The sequence below is a fragment of the Accipiter gentilis genome, chromosome 26, assembly GCF_929443795.1.
Source record: "Accipiter gentilis chromosome 26, bAccGen1.1, whole genome shotgun sequence".
In the NCBI taxonomy this organism is placed as follows: Eukaryota; Metazoa; Chordata; class Aves; order Accipitriformes; family Accipitridae; genus Astur; species Astur gentilis.
In genome coordinates, this window is record NC_064905.1 from 9,385,027 (window position 1) to 9,407,887 (window position 22,861).

The window sequence follows — 22,861 nt, forward strand, 5'->3', positions numbered from 1 at the left end:
CTGTATAGTGTTCACATGTCAAATAATTTTTTTTTTTTAATGAAAATGCTTCTAAAATACAGTAGTGGCAGGTGCTTTTAAAGTATTTCGGCAGAAAGATTAATGTTTCTTTGCCAACTGGTAGTAAAACCAGTTTCAATAGTGGTCCCTTCTTTAAAATATAAAGTAGCTAATGAGAAATAATATTGCAATTTATGCAATAAAATGTTCATATCTTGCATGCTTTTTTTTCTGTTCTGCAGTGCTAGAAATTAGTTTGTGAGATGTAGTCACCATAGTTAATTATTTGTTCTAAGTTAGGTGGGATTTCTTGTTTTAAGTGCTTCGGACTGATACATAGAATACAGACTTTCATACTTTGACACGGCTGAATCCTGGGGCTGCTGATAATCACAGCAGCTTTTGTTGACTTTCTGTTGAAAGCAATCTTTTGTAAGCTAACAGTTCTTACTATTTAATGAAGTCCATGTTAAATATAAATTCTAAGTCAAAACAGTCTGAGGCCTGATTATGACTTCTGTAAAACAAGCAAAACAAAATACTGGTTTTAGAATATTCCTCCCTTTGGTATTCCTTCAGTATTGTTTTACAGCCCTAGACCCCGTGATCCATGATCTGATATACAGCTCCTTTGTGTATTATTTACAGTGTTTTTTTATTATAGGCTAATATATAATGAATATTTGCCTCTGTATAACAGGTCTTAAAAAAAAATGTAATTTTTGTAATTATACTGTTCTCTAAAACATCAAAAGATCAAAACATCTCCAAAGTACATTAGTTGCCTGCATCAAGACAAAGCAAGTCTTATAATACTGCAAATATTTATCCAGATGCTTAATTGTGCTCTCTGAATTTTTCCATTGAAGTAACCAGAGTTACTTCATCTGTAAAATTAAGTAGAAGACTAAGACTCTGTAGCATAGAAACCTCAGAGACTTCCCATTGATTTCAGTGCCCAGGGGAAAGTTAACAGACTTTGAAGAGATTTTAATTTACAGACGTGTTGGGATGGTAACTGCAACTTCAGAGATACAAGGCCTGAATCAGAGCTCTACTGAATACAGTGGAGACCATGAGATGAAATTCAGATCTGTGAATGTTCCTGTTTCCTAGAACACCCAGGCTTGTAAAGTGCTACAGACATTGCTGACTGTTAAACATCTAAATTTTTTTTCCATTTTATTTTTTAAAATTGAAATGAGAACTCCCAAGTCATTAATAATGCATAAATACCCCATCTTTTCTATATTCTTATTTCTGTTATTAAGTATACACAAGGTGTTCAGTACTGTAAAAATAAATAAATCTACTTATGGAAATTGTGAACAGAAATGTTTGCCTTTAAGAACAGTCGCAATGACTAAACGTGTATTTGCGCCTTTTTTTTTTTTTTTTTTTTTTTTTTTTTTGCATATGTATGCTGTCTGTTTCAATGCAAACTATTTTTTTGTTTTTGTAATCACAGGACTATACCCTGACAATGTACTTTCAGCAAGCGTGGAGGGATAAGAGGCTGTCGTATAATGTAATACCTCTAAACCTTACTCTGGACAACAGAGTAGCTGATCAGCTGTGGGTTCCCGATACCTATTTTCTGAATGACAAGAAGTCATTTGTACATGGTGTCACTGTGAAGAACAGAATGATCCGTTTGCATCCAGATGGGACAGTCCTTTATGGACTCAGGTCAGTATGAACCATTTCTAACTCTTCTATCTTTTATTTTTAGCCTTTTAATCATGGCTTCAAATTAAAACCTATTCTTTGCCTTTTTGATGCTATTTTTATTGCTGTATTCTATATAACTGATGATATTCCAGAAACAATTTTTACTTAAGTATTCTAAGAATGGATAATGATTTTTTAAAATTTTTTTATAATAAATCTTGGAGATAAACAGCCATTTTTAATGCAGTTCAGACACTTGTGTTAAGGACAGATAAGACACTAAATATTATTTTAAATACTCATTGTGGATTAAAAGCCAGTTTAGAACTGCTTTCTCAAAGGAATTGAAATAAGAAATACAAAACGAGGATTAGAGAAAAAGGGGCGAAATGTATATGACAGCTGAATTGATAGCTTAACTAAATGATATATTTTATAAATATTTTTGATTGAATATTAGATTGGTTTGTATGCTACCCAGATGAATCAGTTTTCTGATTTTCACTAAGATGAGGTATGACTAGGAATGTTCTTCAGCCTGATGTTGTTACTGTGTATGACTGTATGGACAGTGGTGACTGGAGAAATCAAAAGAAGAACTTCACTTTTGAGACGTTTTGAAAACTGGGGGAAAATGTCTGTTTTGGCAATGTTTATAGAAAACAATAATTGCAGAGAAAGTGATTTAAATATATTTCTGCAAAAGATGACTTAATATGGTGTAAGTAGGTAACAAAATAGAAAGAAAGTATTGACTGGGAAAAAAAATGCTGCAGAAAAATCTAGAATGTCTTACATTTTCATATTGAGAATAATATGCAATAATAATTTGGGGAAGCTAATTCTTAAAACTTTTATTAGTGTATTTCTTCCATTTTCAGTAAGATTTTTCCATTGTCTGTCTATAACTATCATGTCAGGCAGCAAGAACTTTTAACTTGGGTTATTTTCTACCCAGCTGTAAAGGAAAGCAGCACAGTTTTACATATTCGGAACATGGCTACCTAAATTGGAACTCAAATGCCTAAAACTGAGTCCGAAGCTGTCCTAGGACTTCAGGCTTAACACTTTTTGCATTTATCTTCAATTTTCAAACGCACACCTGAAAATTTCCAGGGTGATAATGTTTAGCCAGTCACTTTTGCCAGGAAGTGCCTTTCTCAGGACAGGCGGCTTGTAGTTCTTGGGTAGAAAACATTCTCCTTGAGACTGAGAGAGACTAGATCAGTGCTCTCACCACTATGCTGGAGTCAGGCTTCAAATGCCTCTTACCTGGATGATCCCTGGACTCTTGCAGTCTGTGCCAGATGGTGATTCACCTCCAGAAATGGGGGGTGAAAAGTGTGAAAATGTTCACTTAGCAGACACTTCATGGTTTTGAGGCACTCTCCTAGTGTGCAAGATGTTGACTTAATCCTTCATTGTGGAACCTAGAACATCTTCCACTTGGTGGAGAAGATCTGGGCTTTTCCTGGCTCCTTAGCTTCCTCTACGTTTAAGGAATAGCACTGCCTCTTATGGCTAATAGATTATTTTTCTACTTGAAAAATAAAGGGCTATGATAGCCACTAAAAGACATAAAATTAACTAGCTACATCTGGTACACAGCAAAAGTATGCCTTCTTGAAGTATGACCACAGTAGGAAAATATGTAAGTGAATTTGAGCAGCAGCATGGCAATTTTTATGAAACATGAGACTAGGTAGAGAATTTGTTAAAACCTGAAAAAATTTGTATTTTATTTTTTTTTTGGAAACTGAAACAATGTATTTTATTGTTAGATTTGTAACACAGAACAGATATTCTTTTATGAACTGTAGAATAACATTTTGCCATATATAACTTAATGGAATTAATTTTGATTTACAGATTCTGCTCTTTTGTGCTGGTTATTGTATTTACCAATTCATATTGTATCTGATTGTGTTTTCTGTGTGAAGCAGTTCAGGCTTTGGCACTATAACTGGGAGCAAGTCTGGAGTTCTTGTTATTGTTCAGTGAAACAACAGATACTTGGTTCCTTAAAATGGTGAAACTTTTTATTTACAGTAAAGTGAAGTATAAAACAACTACCTAACACACATTTGCATTAATGGCGTGAGAGCAATAAGAGCATAGCAAAGGTTTTGGTATAGTTTTCAATTTAAGACTCTGAAAGCATCATGTTTCTTATTTTTCAGAATGAATTATGATGGAATAACTACCAAGTTTAATGTTTTCAATAATTCTTACTTTTGATTTCTACTTGTGACAAGTCATTTTCATTCTAATTGCTTAACAATCAATAATAATGTCTATTTTTGAAAGTGTTGGTAAACAGTAAGTAGAGCTCAAAGAAAATTGTTCTATAGAAGAATCAAGTCAAAGAAAGATTTTATTTTTTTAGAAACTTTAAAACCATTCATGAAAAATACTTTTTCGAAGGTTTTCGGGTTGGTTTGTTTGTTTGTTTCCCAAAAGAAACAAGTTATTGATGGCTTAAAAAAAATTGGGAACTAAAAGCTTAGGTTTACTACTTTGTTTTTAACAATCCTGATTTACACAATTTTAAAGACTGTACTTTTTATGTACTTACATAAGATAACTTTGTCTGAAATTGCTTTGCATAAAATAATCTGGACCACTATAAGAATGAACTTCGTTGTCTTTTTTTTAGCTGAATTGGTATTGGTACTGCTTCATTGTCTTGGGGGAAGTCATTCTTCCTTTTCACTGAGCATATGTAGTAAATCAATTTTAATATCTTTTATGATATGGTAAAGTGAAACCTTGTATATTTTTACTTAAAGCTGTTGAATGTAATTAGAGGAAACATTATTAATGCTTTGATCCTTTATTTCCCAGAGTTATTTTTTTTCAATACTTGCAATCACAATATGGTATCCAAAATGGTTTTAGAATAATTCTGTATGTTGTTCCTGTTGTAGAACTTTTGCACAGCCCAAAGTAAAGGTGTTTAGAAGAATTTTTTTCTACATCAAGAATTTCAGATCCGGAAAGAATTTTCTAGTATTCTAGTATACCTAGCAATCTTATATTTGTGATTATCAATTCTTACATCCCTTTTGAGACTCTGCTTGGTACATTTCAAGTGTTCTCTTTGCCCTGTGAGCTGCTGCCAGATGAGTGATGGATGTGAATTCTGCCTTTGTTCCCTTGTTGTGCTGAAATGAATTGTACACTGAGGGCAGTAGCAAGATGACTGTCACCCTGTACTCCCTCTACCCATCACACTGCAATTGTCATGGGTCCTACTGCAACTATGCACTTGAACAGCAAAGAGAAGAAAGACACCTCTTGTTTCTTGGAGAGGCAGTGTGTTTTGGTATAGAGACTATGCAACATGAACAGAAACCTAATAGATGAGGACATGGCAAGAAAAGGTCCAGCTTTTGACCATAGGATAGTGCAAGAGTGACTAAATAGCTTCTAGTCTGGTCAGATTAAAGTTATCAGCTATTATTAGAAATAATTATTATTCTTGCTTGCATGGAAATGGGGACTTAGCAATGCCAGTTTAATAATAAAATCTTTCTTTTCATCATTGAACCTTATGCTATACTAAAACCTGTGGGGGCGTGGTCCTTGAGGTTATTTGCTGCATTTAGAAAGATGCACTTCAGAGTGGATACAGTAGATAGGTCATCATATAGCTCTCTCGCTCTTACATAAATTCACACACGCTCTGTCCTGAGTGTTGAAGAACAAATAGGGTTATGTTTCTTCCAAGTGAAGAAAAGAAAATTATGGTTAGGCGGTTTTCTCTAGCTTTTGTGACATATTCAGGTTAAAAAGAAAAAGAAAACATTTAAAGGTGTGGTTTAGATGAAGAGTTTTTCTTTGGTCTCAGTTTTTTGGTAAGTAAGCTTTTAGAGAAATCTAGACTGCATCTGTGTACGTGTTGTGTTTGTAATATATATATAAAAAAATGTTACACTGTTCGGGTAAGAACATGTTGCAAAGGACATATTATTATGATTTTGAAAAGAAGTATGTCCATTTCTAGCTTTATCTTTTCTTTTCCAGTTTGTGAGATTTGTATCTGCCTGTGCTTCTCAGGATGTAGCCTGTTTGAAAGCAGGTCTGCAGGCGGGATTGCCAAGGGCAAGAGACAAACCTGAATATCAGTATAGGTCTGTCATAGTTGGATAATTACCCTCAAAACCCCCTTCTTATATGTCCTTATTTTATTAGTGATCCATGGACAAATTTTTGTGATGAAATGTAGAAGATCCTTCTTCTTCCTCCTCCTTGGATTCAGCTGAGTAGGTCTTGGAAAGGCTTTCTGGCTAAAATGTCTTTCAAACACTGGGGTGGATGGGGCAAATATACATGCTGGTAACACAACAGAATTATGTGATTGGCCATATTCTTCTTTTGCCTTCACTGCACCATGTGGCAATCAATGATATGTTTCTAATGTTAAGGTTTCAGTTTTATAGCTTTAAATATTTTGAACTATCTATTTCATCTAAAATTAATTCAAGTTAATGTGATTTGAAGTGTCCACAGTAGTGATATATTTCATACCTGCTGAGTATTAATTTCCACATATCTTAAAAATGCCTGCTTAATATTACTTTCCACATATCATTAAAAAAAACTCTGTACACTATTACTGTTCTGAAAATCACTACTATTATTGCTGCATTAACTTACTTTAGCTTATACTTGCAGTGGCATATTCTTTGAAATGCATTCTGCTAAACTGAGATGCCTTTAAATATCAGTCTTAAATTTTTGCTTTTGCCTCCCCATACATCTATATATAAACGTGTGTATAAATGTACACACACACACATATATACATATGTTTTTGTGAATTCAGTTTTGTTTACCTTGATTTCTGTAACCAAATTCATTGAACTCCAAGTGCTCTTATTAACAAAATGGTAATGTATAAATGTAACCATCCCATTCTTTTATGCCCCTATAGTTTAATCTCTATTTTGGATAAAGCAAGCAGAGATCCCTTAACATTGTTCTTTTTGTTTTTTCCTAACAGAACCCATACATGGTATGCATGTCAGATCTGATTAGATTTAACATTGTGAAGGTAAATTTCAGGAAGGACTAGGAGGCAGTTTTCTAAGCACCTGGTTTATGCTGTCACTGAAAGTGGGGGGGAGAGAGAGAAGTGGCTAATAATGAATGTAGACATCTATATGGTAGTTATGATGTCCTTATAGCCTGCCCTATTCACTGCTACGGGGCATTAGTTAAGGGCATAACTGAATTGTGACCAATTTTTTACAGAGAACATGACGTACTGGTTACTTTTAGGTTTAGAAGGATTTTTGTTTCTAAGGGATAGCTGCCAGTTATTTATGTTTAGGGAAAATGCTTTTTTTTGCATTCCAGTTATGGTATGGTATTTACAAACAAGACTGAACTTTCTTTTTTTTTCAATTTAAAAAAAATGTTTTATTTCATATTCCATCTGGCAACAAAATTCTTCTTTGCTGCCAAGACCATGACATTCAATAGATGATAAATCACCAAAATGGTAGAAAATTGCAACATACAGTATTAAATGAAGAATCATTATGGGGAAATTTACTATCTGTTTGTAGTTAAGATGACTTGCAATAGGTTATTAGTGACTTGACAACATATATAGAAAAGTAAACTTAGAGGACCAAGTTTCAAATCTAGGATAGCAATCAGTTTACAGTGGGTTGAGCAAAGCTTGAATAAGATATGCAGCCAGAACTCAGGAAAAGACATGGCTTTGACTAAATTTCTCTTAAATATCTGGTTTATATAATGCACATAGCAGAAATAGTTGCTACAGTAGATAAAATTTGTTGTTTCTTAAATTTATTTTTATATATATATATATGTGTGTGTGTGTATATATATATATATATATATATATATATATATATAAAAATTTCCCCTGACTTTTGACATCAAATCTGTTCTAAAATGCAGACAGAGAATTCAGCCGTCTTCTGGTTTATTCTGTATAATTCCAGGGAAGAATCACTTTTCTGAATTTTGCACCCTGTGGTTGGAATGGAAATTTGAGAAGGGTGAGGAGCAAGACCCTTATGTTTGCCAATTTGGAATTGCTATTTTTTCTGTGTCTTTCTGGAACTCACCTCTTTGCTGGAAGAGAGTATTTGGGTGTTGTGTGTCAGAATAAGGAGGAAATTAAGTTTAGAATACTAGGATTAAATACAGTTGAAGAAGTGGCTGAAGAAACAGATGTTTCGTGTGGTTTTGGACCATTAACAGGCTGGTTTCAAAGATATTTACTCTTACATACACTTCTAACGGTCCTCGCAAGTGAGCTCTGTGACAGTGGGTTAGTCATGGAGGACTGATAATTACATGACAAACAGTATCGTATACTTTTGTATCTCTTCAGTAGTCTGGTTTTATGCTTTTTGGAACTAAACCTTGTGGGTGGTTTTTGATGAAAAATAGAATATACACAGAACTTCTGACAGGCCACATCCTGTGAGGTGATGACGTTTCCATCCTCTTTAGCCAAAACCAAATGGAAGTAGAGCAGAGCAGTTTTGTCAGAAATGAAAGACTTGTCCCGTTTGAAAGTCCAACAGTTTTACTTGCCGAGATTTATTTAATACTTTGCCAGCTGTAAGTTTCCAACCTAACCAGCAATAATTCCTAACTATTTTACTGATATAATCTAGTAATCTCCCATAAATGACAGAATTGTGTGTAAGACGGTCTTGCTTTGTCCTCTCTTTATTTCTTGCTACCAGCATTGAGTTATGCGAGTTCAAAATAGTCCCGGATGCTTGGATTTTGTGTTGTCTCAGCTGTGCCTTCTGCTGTCTGCTCACTCAGTTTCAGCTGCCTGGAAATTTTCACTGTTGCAAGTAAAATAGATTCTTCCACACTTTGCTCTATTAAAATAGCCTTGGGCATTTTTGTTGTATTAATAGACTTGTTCAGCAATTTAACTTATATACAGCTTATTATCTACAAAATCTGATGGACAGTTTAAAAAGCAATTGCTTTCTACATGCCTTTAGTCCTCAGAACATACTGTTTGAGAGGTGAATTGTTCACACAAGACATCCTTCCGTAAATCATTCTTTTTCCTCTTTCCCCCGACAGGGAAGAGGACCTGGGCTTCTTTTCTAGGGGGGGAGATGTTATTTTGGACTCTGTGTTCCTGATCGTGGTAACTGTTCAGGGGGCAGGTGTTTCTGGTTCCATGACATTGATGCCTCTCTTGGCTGTGCAGCCCTCCACTCAAACTGGGGTCTTGTCTAGCCTCAGGAGAAAAGGAAATAAACATTATAATGAGGTACCCTGTAGTGACATGAGAAATCCCTATAGTGAGATCCTGTTCTATCACTCTAGTTTATCAGCTTGAGCACCAGCTTCTTCTTACAATAGCATGTCAAAGTAGTGTTGCCACTTGAAAAAAAAAAAAAATTATACACGCTGTGCCTAACTTCTTGAGGGTGTTGAAAGTGTCATGCCAGGGACATCAGATCACCAGTAAAAGTGTCGTGTGAATTTGAGGGCCAAAAATTTACAGGGTAAGTGCCAATTTGAAAAACATGTTAACCATGTTAGACATTAGGTCCTTTTACTGGCTCTGTCCTAGTGATTTTGGCCCAGTGGAAAGACAATGTGTCATGCAATGACACATTACTCAGATTGAAAATATTTTCTTGACTGTAAAGTTTCAGAAGTTTTTCTTAACATAACATAAGAAATTAAATGGTGCGATAGCTTCTGTTGCCCCAGTTAAGCCTATAAGTTTTCTTAATTTTGGATATCACTTTTTGTAATTCTTTTTCTCTCATGTAAACATAACACTAAATTTCTTGATATGACAATAAGGACATGTACAAGCATTGCAAAGAGGAAGTGAAAAGTAATTTCAGTAAGACATGTTTGAACATGAGAATCTCAGTACTGTGAACAAGTGTTTCCATTATGTTAACTGGATATTTTTTTTGTGCTAGTGCTCACGCTCATAGGTGCAATTACTGAACTTTCAGCTGCCAACACTTGCCGAAGTTAATTCACAGTCTGACATGCATTTTTTTTTAGTTTTGTATGAGAAATGAGGTGAATTAGATTTCTGTGTCCAAATTGTCAAGGCTGTTAGAGTATACACACACGTTTGTAAGAACCCTTAAATCTTGCATGCAGGTTTTCAAAGCAGGAACTTTTTGAAAACAGGCAGAAATAAACACAAATGTAGTAAAACATTGTCTCGAATTGAAGTCATGTAGCTGTTGTGAAGACTTGAAAAAATTTGAATTACCTGTGAAGAATGCTGCACAATTATGTAGAATTTTGAGTACAAAGCAGCATCTGCATTAACAAGGAAGCATTACCACCCCAGTCTCGTTATTTGGAAATCCTAGGGCAGGACAAGTCAGATACCAGCTCATGTCTTGCACAGTGCATATAGATCCAGCATAAGGAAAGGAACTTGAACCTCAGCATGTTGCTTAAGTGAATTAACTGCTGTTTTAACCAAACAAGGTATCGGCTCTGGCCCAAGGCAGAGGCCAGATTCTGTTTTCCATACTCATGCAAATAGTTCCATTGAAGGTCCCAAGGAATTCAGCACAGAAATACTACTACTGTTATTTCTAATGATATGTAAACTGAAGACCTGGACTCTCTTTGTGACATGAAATAAATCATACAGTTCCTCTGCCTCAGTTATTCCATTTATTAAATTGGAATACTAAAACCTACCTTCTCGCAGGGGTTTTGTGAAGATTAATTAATTAGTTTGTAAAGTGCTTTGATCCCATAAAACACTATATAAGTGCCAAGCATTATTATGAAGAATTATAAAATGTCAGCCTTCATAAGCACCTTGGGATAGCTGTTTTATAAATACAAATCTGTTCCATTCTCCTTAGAATCACATTGTTCCACTTTTTCTACATAGCGCCCATTCAGAAAATGATCCAGTTTTAGGAAAGATGCAATTTTTGGAAAAAAAGAGGAGATCACTGACTGTCATAAATATCTTTTTCAATTAAGGATTCATAGATTAAAGATGCATTTTGCTGTAGGATTTGGAATGGTATCATTTCAGAACACCTCCATCCACAGCAGGAGGGACGGTAGTTGGATTTGAAATACCTCCCCTATCTGAAAGAAAACAAAGATATCTTTCTACTTTATTAGATCTTAAGTATGGGATAAGTATTCAAGAGGGTCTTTTGCTTTTATTTTATATGATGTGGCTGTTAAATCATTAGTATGCAAATAATTAATTCAATTAAGCTTAATAAGGAAAAACCTTTAAGTCACACGAATCATTTCCATTAAAAGCTCTATTATCCAAGAATATAACACTGCAATGAAGTGAAAAAAATTCTGAGTTTTATTGCCTAACAGACAGACTGTGGCATTTACTCTATATTAGCAAGAAAAACTCCATCAGCTATAGAACCATGTAATAGTTTAAGTTGCTCCAAGGATATTGTATATTCCGAAAACAAACAGAGGTCATCAAACACTCTTGAATTGAAATTTAAATATTAACATAATTTACAATTACAGCAATCTATCTTATTTCCCTTCTGTAATGTCTTATATCATTTTAGCTGGTAGTTGGTGATCCTGACAATGGAAATTGTCATATAGGAAGGACATGCACAAAATCTCAGAATGCTCTGATCAAGACTCAGCTAGTGAGATGGATGTTAAACGTGTGTATACACACATACGCTTAAATACCTGATAGATATATATATATATATATCAGTGCGCATATATATGTATAAAGTTCTACTTACACATATTTGTTCGTCTAGAATTGGTGAAATCTGAGACGGATGTCATAAGTAGGGGCAGGGTCAGGGAGCTTTATAAGTGAAATTTTGAGGCCTTGCATGTGTAAGAAAAATAAATGTTATGACACTGTATTTAGAACTAATAATACCTCTTATTTTCCCTGTTTGTGTGGGTCACATAGTCACTTTCTAGTTGTTCTTGTGATTGTACCAATGAAGTTTATCTTTTACACTTTTATGAATATTACTGTAAGGCATTGTTGAATACTGTTTCTTAAATGAGAGGAGCATTTTTCTTTTTTTCCTAGCAAGTGTTTTATCTGAAGGTACAAGTACTTGGGCTGATTTTTCATTCCAGTTGAATATCTAGTTTTAGTGATTTTTTTTTTTTTAGTTTTTCTTTATTTTTGAATGTGCTTTCTGTGAAGAGACTAGCTGATTTGTTCACCCACTTTTTTATCATATTTTGTTACTGAGATTTACAAAGTGGTAAAATAGTTTCTGAGAAATAAGAATTGCCTAAAGTTCTAAAATCTAAGTATTATCTTTTTAATATTTTTTTTCCATATCTCCAGGGTCTGTTTTCTATTTCTTTATTTCTCTAAAAATTTATATTTCTTATGGCCCTCAATGTGCAAAGCAGCTGAGGAGAGCTTTTCTTGGAACAATATTTAGTCCTGCTTTAGAATGAGAGAAACTAGGATAAGTTACAAGAAATTCTGGGGGTTTTGTGCTTCCAAATAAGTTCTCCAGACTCCAGGGATGTGGGCAAACATCTGCAGAAAAGCACTTTTAAGCCATGCTTATCACTGATCTTTAGGCTATAATGCAGGCCTTTGCATTAGCCATTCAGTACATAGGGCTTTTTTTTCTCCTCTAAATCACTGGTGTAAGAAAGCAATACCTTTTTTCTTTTTTTCTTTTTTCTTTTTCCTGGTGCTTTTTTCTTTCTGAATAGGCATCCCTAGAACACTCCCTGCTTCTGCTAGTCTAGAACAACATAATTTGAGGAGAGAGAGAACAGAAAAAGTTTGCAAAACATTCTTTTAAATTCACTTGATTGTGCCATCTGTATGAGCAGATGGGAAAAATGTCTCAGAGCCAGAAGGAGAGTGCGAGATCAAATCACAAAGAAAGAACTACATGCAGACATGTTCCTAGTGTCAGAACAAAAAGGACCTTAGCAATTACCTCAGTGACATGACCTGGAGCCTGGTCCCTCAGAAATTGCTGTCCTGTAGCAAATATTTCAAGGGACTATAATCAATACCATATAGATCCCCATGGCATGTAGTCTATGGACACTCTCATTTCTGGGCAACTGCCAGAAAAGAACAAATGTTCAGGTCCCTAAATTATTCTCACATATGAACTGTAAATCCACATTCATCATTTTGGGGGAGGGGGAGAGTGCCAGAGTGCATTATCCTCCTCAGCATCTGAATTGAGAAATCATTGTTTTCTCCATCTTCATATGGTACAGTACATCATTCTTGAGAGTACTCTTTTTAAAAAAAATTTTCCATAAATGCAGATATAGAATATACATGTTGTCCTTCAACAAGTTACTGTTGTATGATGGCTATTGCTGACAGCAAATCTCAATTCACAAATGCTGTGAAAATAGAATCATAGAATCATTTACGTTGGAAAAGACCTTTACGATTATCGAGTCCAACTGCTAACCTAGCACTGCCAAGTCTACCACTAAACTACGTCCCTAAGTGCCATATCTATGCATCTTTTAAATACCTCCAGGGATGGTGACTCAGCCACTTCCCTGCGCAGCCTGTTCCAATGCTTGACAACCCTTTTGGTGAAGAAATTTTTCCTAATATCCAATCTAAACCTCCCCTGGGACAACTTGAGGCCACTTCCTCTCATCCTATCACTTGTCACTTGGGAGAGGACTGACCCCCACCTCACTATAACCTCCTTTCACGTAGTTGTAGAGACCAATAAGGTCTCCCCTCAGCCTCCTTCTCTCCAGGCTAAACAAACGCAGTTCCCTGAGCTGCTCTTCATAAGACTTTTTCTGTAGACCCTTCATGAGCTTTGTTGCTCTTCTTTGGACACACTCCAGCACCTTGATGTCTGTCTTGTAGTGAGGGGCCCGAAACTGAACACAGTATTGGAGGTGCGGCCTCACCAGTGCTGAGTACAGGGGGACAGTCACTTCCCTGCTCCTGCTGGCCACACTATTTCTGATACAGGTCAGGATGCTGTTGGCCTTCTTGGCCACCTGGGCACACTGCCAGCTCATACTCAGCCTGCTGCCAAGCAATGCTCCCAGGTCCTTTTCCACCGGGTAGTTTTCCAGCCACTCTTCCCCAAGCCTGTAGTGCTGCATGGGGTTGCTGTGACTCAAGTGCAGGACCTGGCACTGAGCGTTGTTGAACCTCATACAATTGGCCTTGGCCCATCAATCCAGCCTGTCCAGATCCCTCTGTAGAGCCTTCCTACCCTCAAGCAGACCAACACTCCTGCCCAACTTGGTGTTGTCTGCAAACTTACTGAGGGTGCTCTCGATCCCCTCGTCCAGATCATTGATAAAGATATTATATAGAACTGGCCCCAATACTGTGCCCTGGGGAACACCACTTGTGACCGACTGCCAACTGGATTTAACTCCATTCACCACCACTCTTTGGGCTTGGCCATCCAGCCAGTTTTTACCCAGCCAAGAGTACACCCATCCAAGCCATGAGCAGGCAGCTTCTCCAGGAGAATGCTGTGGGAAACAATGTCAAAGGCTTTACTAAAGTCCAGGTAGACAACATCCACAGCCTTTCCCTCATCCCACTGAGCGGGTCACCTTGTCACCGAAAGAGATAAGGTTAGTCAAGCAGGACCTGCCTTTCATAAACCCATGCAGACTGGGCCTGATTGCCTGGTTGTCCTGTACATGCCTCACGATGGCACTCAAGATCATCTGCTCCATAACCTTCCCTGGCACCGAGGTCAGACTGACAGGCCTGCAGTTCCCCGGATCCTCCTTCCAGCCCTTCTTGTAAATGGGTATCCCATGTGCTGACCTCCAGTCAACTGGGCCCTCCCCAGTTAGCCAGGACTGCTCATAAACGGTTGAAGGTGGCTTGGTGAGTGCTGCCACCAGCTCCCTCAGTACCCTTGGGTGGATCCCATCTGGCCCCATAGGCTTGTGTGTGCCTAAGTGGTGTAGCAGATCGTTAACCATTTGCCCTTGGGTTATGAGGGCTTCATTCTGCTCCCTGACCCTGTCTCCCAGCTTAGGGGGCTGGGTACCCCAAGAACAACTGGTCTTACTATTCAGGACTGAAGCAAAGAAGGCATTAAGTACCTCAGCCTTTTCCTCATCCTTTGTAACTATGTTTCTCCCTGCATCCAATAAAGGACGGAGATTCTTCTTAGCCCCGCTTTTGTTGTTAATGCATTTATAGAAACATTTTTTTATTGTCTTTTACAGCAGTAGCCAGAGTAAGTTCTAGTTGGCCTTTGGCCCTTCTAATTTTCTCCCTGCATAACCTCATGACATCCTTGTAGTGCTCCCTGAGTGCCTGCCCCTTCTTCCAAAGGTCATAAACTCTTTTTTTCCCCTGAGTTCCAGCCAAAGCTCTCTCTTCAGCCAGGCTGGTCTTCCCTGCTGGCTCGTCTTTTGGCACATAGGGACAGCCTGCTCCTTGCCTTGAAGATTTCCTTCTTGAAGAATGTCCAGCCTACCCGGACTCCTTTGCCCTTCCAGACTGCTTCCCAAGGGACTCTCTCACTAAGTGTCCTGAACAGGCCACAGTCTGCCCTGTGGAAGTCCGAGGTAGCAGTTCTGCTGTCCTCCTCCTTAGTTCTCCAAGAATGGAAAATTCTGTCATTTTATGATCACTATGCCCAAGACAGCCTCTGACCATCACATCACCCACAAGTCCTTCTCTTTTTGGAAACAACAGGTCCAGTGGGGCGCCTTCCCTAGTTGGCTCCCTCGCCTGCTGTGACAGGGGAAGTTCTCTTCCACACACTCCAGGAACCTCCTAGACTGTGTCCTCTCTGCTGTATTGTATTTCTAGCAGACAGTTGGTAAGTTGAAGTCCCTCATGAGAAAAAGGGCTAGCAATTCTGAGACTTCTCCCAGCTGCTTATAGAATGTTTCATCTGCCTCTTCATCCTGGTTGGGTGGTCTGTAACAGACTCCCACCGTGATATCTTCCCTGTCAGCCTTCCCCCTGATTCTTACCCATAAACACTCAACCCTGTCGTCACCATCATTAAGCTCTAGACAGTCAAAACATACAGGGTACCCTGCTGCCTCTGCTTCCTTGCCTATCCCTTCTGAAGAGTTTATAGCCAGCCATTGCAGCACTCTAGCTGTGCAAGCCATCCCACTGTGTTTCCATGATGGCAACTATATCATAGTTTCCTGCTGCACAGTGGTTTCCAGCTCCTCCTGTTTGTTGCCCAAACAAATAGATACAGCTTATGTTTTCATTTACTGACAAGGGTCTCTCTCTTGGGACTGTTCTTTAAACACTGATATTTAAAAATACTTGCTCCCAACAATTTATCTTGAAAAGTGAAAGGCATATAAAAGCGTATGTACTTTTTATGTGAAAAATCTCCTACTTTTCCCAAAGCCCTGTGCAGGGTTGTAAAGCCACTGGGGATTATAAAGCCAACATTGGTTGCTACTTGGAAAATGTAGAGATAGACCTTAACAACCACTGTAAGACTAGTTAAGTCTTTACTGTAGCAGGTGTTGCATGCTAGTGCTTTGCCTGTTTAAAGTGCTTATGGAAAATTTGTTAAGTATATATTGAAAAATGTTATGGCATGTTGTCTTCAGTGTCAGAATGGAAAAAAAGGAGGGATAAGTAGCTGTTCGGGAAACACTTCGATATCTCCATTTCATTTGCATTAGCTGAAACTGGTGCAGTATGTGTAGGACCAAATGTTCTAACATTCGTTTTGCAGGCTTCCCTCTCATGGACCATAACTTTTCTAACCTGCTTTAGTGTGTTATTTCTATCAGTCCTGACCCTATCCCTATTCGGACATTTCTGGGTAAACATCAGAAATGTGGGAGCTAGAAGAAAAGAGTTCTTTATTACAATATGGCTGTCCACAAATTCTGTCCCCTTTTATGTCATTTGCTATTTGTAACTTCCTTTGTCATGAAGATTTTTACAGCAATTGTTACTGGTGGAAATGCGAACAATAATTGGACTTTGTGTCGTTTGTTTGGTTTGGGGTTTTTTTGGTTGTTTTTTAATCTAAACCTAAGATGTGTGTTTTAGAATAACAGCCATGTACCTTAACAAGGCAGTATAGCTGATACTGCATAGGAAGAAACACTCCAACAAAATTCTGAATGCCTTCTGCTTATGTGGGAGAGCACCAAAATATTAATTTACCATGATCATAAGGCTTCTCACAATCTACTTCATAGATATTATTACCAAAATATTACAAATTTCAGGCAATGAAAACCACTTGGAAAGAGCTTAGAAATCCCCTGAACACAGATGACTACAGAATGTTTGTATGTGGTCAGCTGAGGAGGTAAATTATGTTTAGACCTTGCTGATAAGCTCTATCCTTTCAGTGAGATATCATCATCTGTGTTTTTGTCTTATCGTTCTCTCTCTAGAAGATGGCTTATATCTGCTCCATTTGGTTCTGTATGTAAAAAGCAGAGATGACAATCAGTGCGCAAGATTGGAAACAAGACAAAGGCAAGGAGGCGCGTACTGAATATTCATCCCTTTCTCCTTTTATTTTTAACTGTACGCATTAGAAGCTTATTTCATAATTACATTCCATACTATGTTTTATTCTCGGCTAACAACTGAGAATAAAGCACTGTGCATCTGTGGGCTGTTTCTACAACAGGAGGGTCTCCAAAGCACATGTAATTCTAATGTAGAAATACTACATTATGGTTATACTGAAATGCTTTTGAATATTTTTTGATGGTATTAGCGTTGCTGGAGAAATGGCATGTATGACAGAGGAGATGAATTTTGTTGCTGTTGAATTTTTAAAGAGGTAATAGAGTAGCCATAAGAAAGATATGCCATTAGTCATTTTCATATAACTTTGGTATGCCTTCAAGAAAATACATTCAAGAGCTGAAATATTTGTCTGAAAAAGAATTGTGTAAGGGTATTGCTGTGTGTTAAGCAAAGAACAACCCCTTCCCAACCAACCAGAGTAGTTTATTTCCTTTTGAAGGAAGAGATACTGAAAGATGTAGTCAAGATTAATTACTTTTTCATAGCCTTCCGTGTTCAGCTTCTCACGGAAGATGTTTTTATGTCATAAAGAAGACAGTATAATTTCAGTAAAATTATTTTCATGTCATTAAGACTGAAGGATACTGATAAAATGTTGGATGCTGATGTCCAGGAATGTGATCTTAAGTTGCAGTTATACGTGTCTTTATTAATACAAATACATAAAACTTAGCCTGCTTCTGCAGAGTCCTGAAGTCTTTTCCAGACCTATCCTGCAGGATTCAGAGTTATGATGTCTTAAAAATATTTAGTTAGCTTAAAAAAACCCCAACCAAACCAAAAAAATGAAAACTCTGTGGAGGCATGAGTACGAGTTACAGTTCCGGAAGAGATGAAAATCCCCTTGTTTGAGAGTATAAAGACTTTTGTACATCAGGATTGGGAAGAAACCTTTCCCCTGCACAGGTGGTTCTGTAGGTTCCCATTGATGCTGCATGTGGGGTCCTGCTCATATAAATCAACAGCAACTGCAGTTTCCCATTTAAGTCAGCTTCCTGTCATCATCTCTTTTCTGCTCCTCCTTTGATTTAACTGTACAGACCCAAAGCTGGTAATACATCATGGCACTCTTTCGTTATATTGAACGCTTGACATTAATTATTTCCAAAACCATTTAAAAAACATTATGTATAGGGATATTTCAGAATCTGATACTGTCATGTTATGGTCTTGGTTTTGGGGTTGGGTTTGTGGTTTTTTTTCTGTGCTAATATTTTGTTTCCACGAGTATTGAAGGTATTTTTCATGTTTTGAAGGAGATAGACTCTCATTCCAAATGTCTTATCTGGTGACATCTTGTCTGTTTCACCTCATTTAATTTTCTTTAAGCTTCATCTTTTAATTTTATTTCAATACAGCTTTAATTTCAGTACAGTCTATAACTGTGATGTGTGGGATTGCTAGGAAAATATGCTGTGTCCTGGTCATAGAAATAATGGTGAGACTGAATAAAGGCACTAAGATTGTTAGCAGTGGCAATACTAACCCATATAACTGAACACAAGAAAAGGGGCATGGAGAATAATATTTGTTTAATGTCAAGAATGAAAGTAAATTTTAAGTGTTACGTCTGCTATTCATTACAGCTATTACAGAATCTTATTAGTAATTTGTTCAGAGGAAGGTATAGATATTAGATCAATATAAGGCAATTAGGAAATACATGACTAACAGATGCAATGGCTGAATTATATATCTTCAAGAAAGGAAAGAGAATTATGACTTGACCTTATGAAAGAAAAAGAAGCATTGATAAAGCAGTTTTTCTCACTTAGATTTCTTTTTTTATTAAGTTGCATTTGTCAGTCCAAAAAGTAGCAAAAATGGCTTTCAATTTTGCTTTGTTAAGTAATGGATCTGTATATTGCTTTTTGTCTTATGCTAGATATGTTACTGATGGCCACACTGAGAAACGTAGAGAGTTTGCTGCACCTGAGAAAATATCTCAGAATATCACTGCTGTATTCCTGAATTTCCCACCCCTGCAAAGTGGGGTGGGAATGTGGCAAACTTAATATTGTGCCCATGGCAGAAAACCAGAAGTATTTATAGAAATAAGGTGTCCTCATACTTTCAGACTTCTAAAATTTCATTTCAGTTGAGAGAAATGAGCAGAAAATGAGGGTTCATTTGTGTTCATTAGTTTTGATGGGGATGAGTAAATGAAAAGTTTTATTCCTTGCAGTTACTTGTTGTTCAGCTGTTCTTAGCAGTCCTGGAAAATATAACATTAAAAGTGCTTTTTAAAAGACATTGGTAGTACAGGCCTAGTGTGACCAATAATCTTTTGTCCTTCATCCTGAAAGTGTGACATCAATTAAGAGAACAGCGTCTCAGGCCTGCATCAGAAGATTTATCTACTAAAAATGTTTCAGTGAAGCCATTTTGTAGCCAGGAACATGGAAGAGTTTCCATTTAGATAAACAATGCCTCCTAATGTTGGCAAAAAGGGTCAATGTTAGCAAAAACATTCCCCTTCCCTGTTTGAGCATTATGTTTGTATTATTTTTCAGTATTGAGTAGTAATGAAAATAAACTGTATAGGTCAGTTGAGTTCTGCGGCTGGCAGCACGAGAGGTTTCCCCACCCAATTTGTAACTGACCAGATATATTCTTAGCACTGACAAAGTTCTGCTTCCTTGTGTTTGCTTTAAAAATGCATTATCCTCTTCCCTTCTGGCTTTGCTTAACTACTATTCTGCCTCATCACTGTGTGCTCATCCAGGCTTTCTGTTCAGCAATTTCCTAATGTAAAGTCTGTACAATCTCTAAATCTTTTGGAAAGCCAGTTGTGTTTTTGTGGTCAGTTTTTCATTCAATTACAGACCTTGTTTATCCCCTAAGTCATCATTTTCCTCTAAAATTTGTGATGTGCTCTATTTTCTTTTCTTCCTTATTGTAAAAATGGCTTGAATTGGAGGGGAGGGAGGAGGGTTGCCTTGGATTAATAGCATTAGATTGTCAGCTTATCTTGATGTCATGCTTCTGCTTACTAACTACTCCTTCAAAATGCATCATTTTCATTCCAACTCCAGTGGGACCATTTTTAGAGTATTGTTTTGGAGCCACTGTGACAGCTTCAGTAAATGGTGAGTTTTAATTCGTTTGTCTAATGAAGATTAGGATCTTGGCTAATGACTACACGGTCATAAGTGATGATGCTTTTCCCTCCTACTCCCTCGTTGCTTAGAACATATATTAATTGTGCAGATGGTAGTGGCTTAGCTATGTGATAGTTCGCTTTCCATCTCCTCCTCTTGTGACATTTAAACCATGCAAAGAGGGTGTACTGCCATCTTCTTACTTATGAAGATTTGTGATTCATCACCTGCCTTTTAAATCAAATACTAAGATTATATCTTGTTGCTAAGAGGCAGAATTTGGATGTGTGCTTTCTTCTTTTAAGCACACCTGTGCCAAGCTTTGCCCGAAACCTTCAAGCAAATCACAGCCAGAAGCACTGAATTTTCATCTTCATTCCTACCGACAACATGTGAAACTTGCAGTGCCTGTTTTATGTGGGTAACTATAAGTCATTCCTTATGCATTCAAAAGATTCGCAGACTTTTTATTCTGTAACCTAGCCAAAACTGAAGTAAAGATTTACAGGTATTTAAGTTTCACTGCAAACATCTTTTTGAATTACTAGAATTCAAGTGTGATTTGTATGTGACAGATGGGAAGTAAATACTTCTACTGCTTTTTTTGTTGTTTTGCTTTTCTTTCTTACTCATACATTTATTCATTCTTATGGTGTGCAAAAAACAACAGGAAAAGTAATAATTTAGGCACAACCAATAAGGACAGTTCCTTAAAATTTAATTAGTTCTTTGATGTCATCTGTCTGTCATGGCCATCCTACTCACCAGATTTTCTACTATTGCTTCTTTCACAGAACAGTATTGCCATTTCCATGTTCAAACATTTTCTGGGTTTGTTCTTCACAAAAGTAACTGATTTTATGTATTTTACTCATAATTTAAAGGCTTGTTTACTTTTAAGTGTCGCTCCTGGGTTCCTGATCATTATTTGCAAATACTAGGGAAATTGGGTTTCATTTTCATGCTTTATTTTGCTCCTCATTTGTTTAGGAAAGATCCTGTGTTGCAGGTACAGTCAAAGGAAGTTCAGGATTCCTCTTTAAAAGTTATTTTTTGCAAACTGAGAGAACAGTTATTTTCCTGTTAATGAGACTTCTACCTCTGGCATCTCCTTATCAAGTATATATAATTGTCTGTGGCAATACAGGGATTAATACCTCTGTACTTGAAGCTACTTGCAAGGGGAGGGGGCGAGGGAGTAATGACCCTTTGGGTCACAGAGGACTGATGCTGAGAGAGAGGGGGAGAGGAGTGGCTTTGAGGGCTATGTTTGGCAAGTGTCAAGGTTCCTGAGATATAGACGGTCGGAAATGTGAATGGGGAAGTGACCTAAAAAGGGGTAGAAAGGACCAGGAACAAACTTGTTTTTCCTACATACAGAGTTGTAGGCTTGTACCCCATGCATGGTTTCAGTTACCTAACACAGACGATGCATAGGCTTTGCATAATATGTAGTTTGCCCTCTTGAATGAGGTGCTGGTGTTCTGCATTTAGGAGGCTTTCTGCTATTCCAAGAAGAGAGAAGTTATTAAGACCTTGTTAAGGCACTGCAGTCATGATTGAACCGGTTGACTAGAAGACAACTTTGAGTGAATGAAATGCTGAGAAAGAGCCACTGCACCACAAACATACTTGCCTGCTTTCAGCATCATAAATTTGAGATTGGTGACTGTTGAAAATTCTGAGAAGTATAGCAGTCTTGAACAAGCTGATTATCACCTCGGTGTCTGTATCTCTGTGAAATGTGGATTACAATACAAGCAGAGTCCGTCTAACTTCTGAAGGCCCACTTCCTTAGTGCAATACTGATGTTCATATGATTAGTCTTCTCATTTGTCAGCTTGGAGGAACATCAGGGGAAAAACATTTAACCTTAACAAGAAAGTTGTTAAACTGCTGACATCATTTGCTAAATTTCTGGTCTATGGTTAGAAATGAGATTTACCACCTATAAGAGAGATTTTGCAGAGTCACTAGCTCTAGCTTTAGGTTAAACGAACATATGTAACGCATGACAGTAGTGATGAATTCTGGTCAGTGCTTGAAATGGCTGAACATAAGCTTGTTTGTGAAATACTGAAATGTTGTGCCAATTTAAAAAAAAAAAAAAAAAACAACAAAAAACCCACCAAAACAAACCTCCAAAACCAAACCAAAACCAAACAGGTAGATATTTCTCCCCATGCAGCATTTAACTAGATACTTGGGAATATGTATTGTGAAATGAATATTGTGAAATGAGAAGAATGCTGGGACTGGCTTATACAGAACTATCTTACCCATTCAAGATATGGCAGAGATAATTTTCATGTACCTTTCCATTTCTTACTTCAGAAGCCTGCTTGCACATAAAAGTGTGGCTCTTTCATTATACAGCATTCTGTCCTACAGTGCCCATATTACAGGCAGTGAAGTCCACATCCTCCCTGCTAAGACTTTTCTGTTGAGTTGTTTTTTTAAAAAGCTCTTCAAACATCTTTCCCATAAGTATTATGCCTGATGGAGGGAGTGGTGCAAACTCTTCCTTGTACATTAAGAAAATTAAAAGGTGTTCTTGCCAGGTAGTTAATGAAAA

The 22,861-nt window shown here is 37.2% G+C and overlaps 1 protein-coding gene across 3 annotated transcripts in view; it reads left to right on the forward strand.

Annotated features, from left to right (window-relative positions):
* Positions 1-22,861, forward strand: part of GABRB2 (gamma-aminobutyric acid type A receptor subunit beta2) — a 617,197-nt gene that overhangs the window by 58,788 nt on the left and 535,548 nt on the right. For all 3 annotated transcript variants that reach the window (XR_007509653.1, XM_049829151.1, XM_049829150.1), the window contains one exon: positions 1,469-1,689. Coding sequence is in view for 2 of the 3 variants with exons in the window: in XM_049829151.1 (XP_049685108.1) it covers positions 1,469-1,689 (221 nt within the window). In the remaining variant the exon portion in view is untranslated. The remainder of the gene's footprint in view (positions 1-1,468; positions 1,690-22,861) is intronic.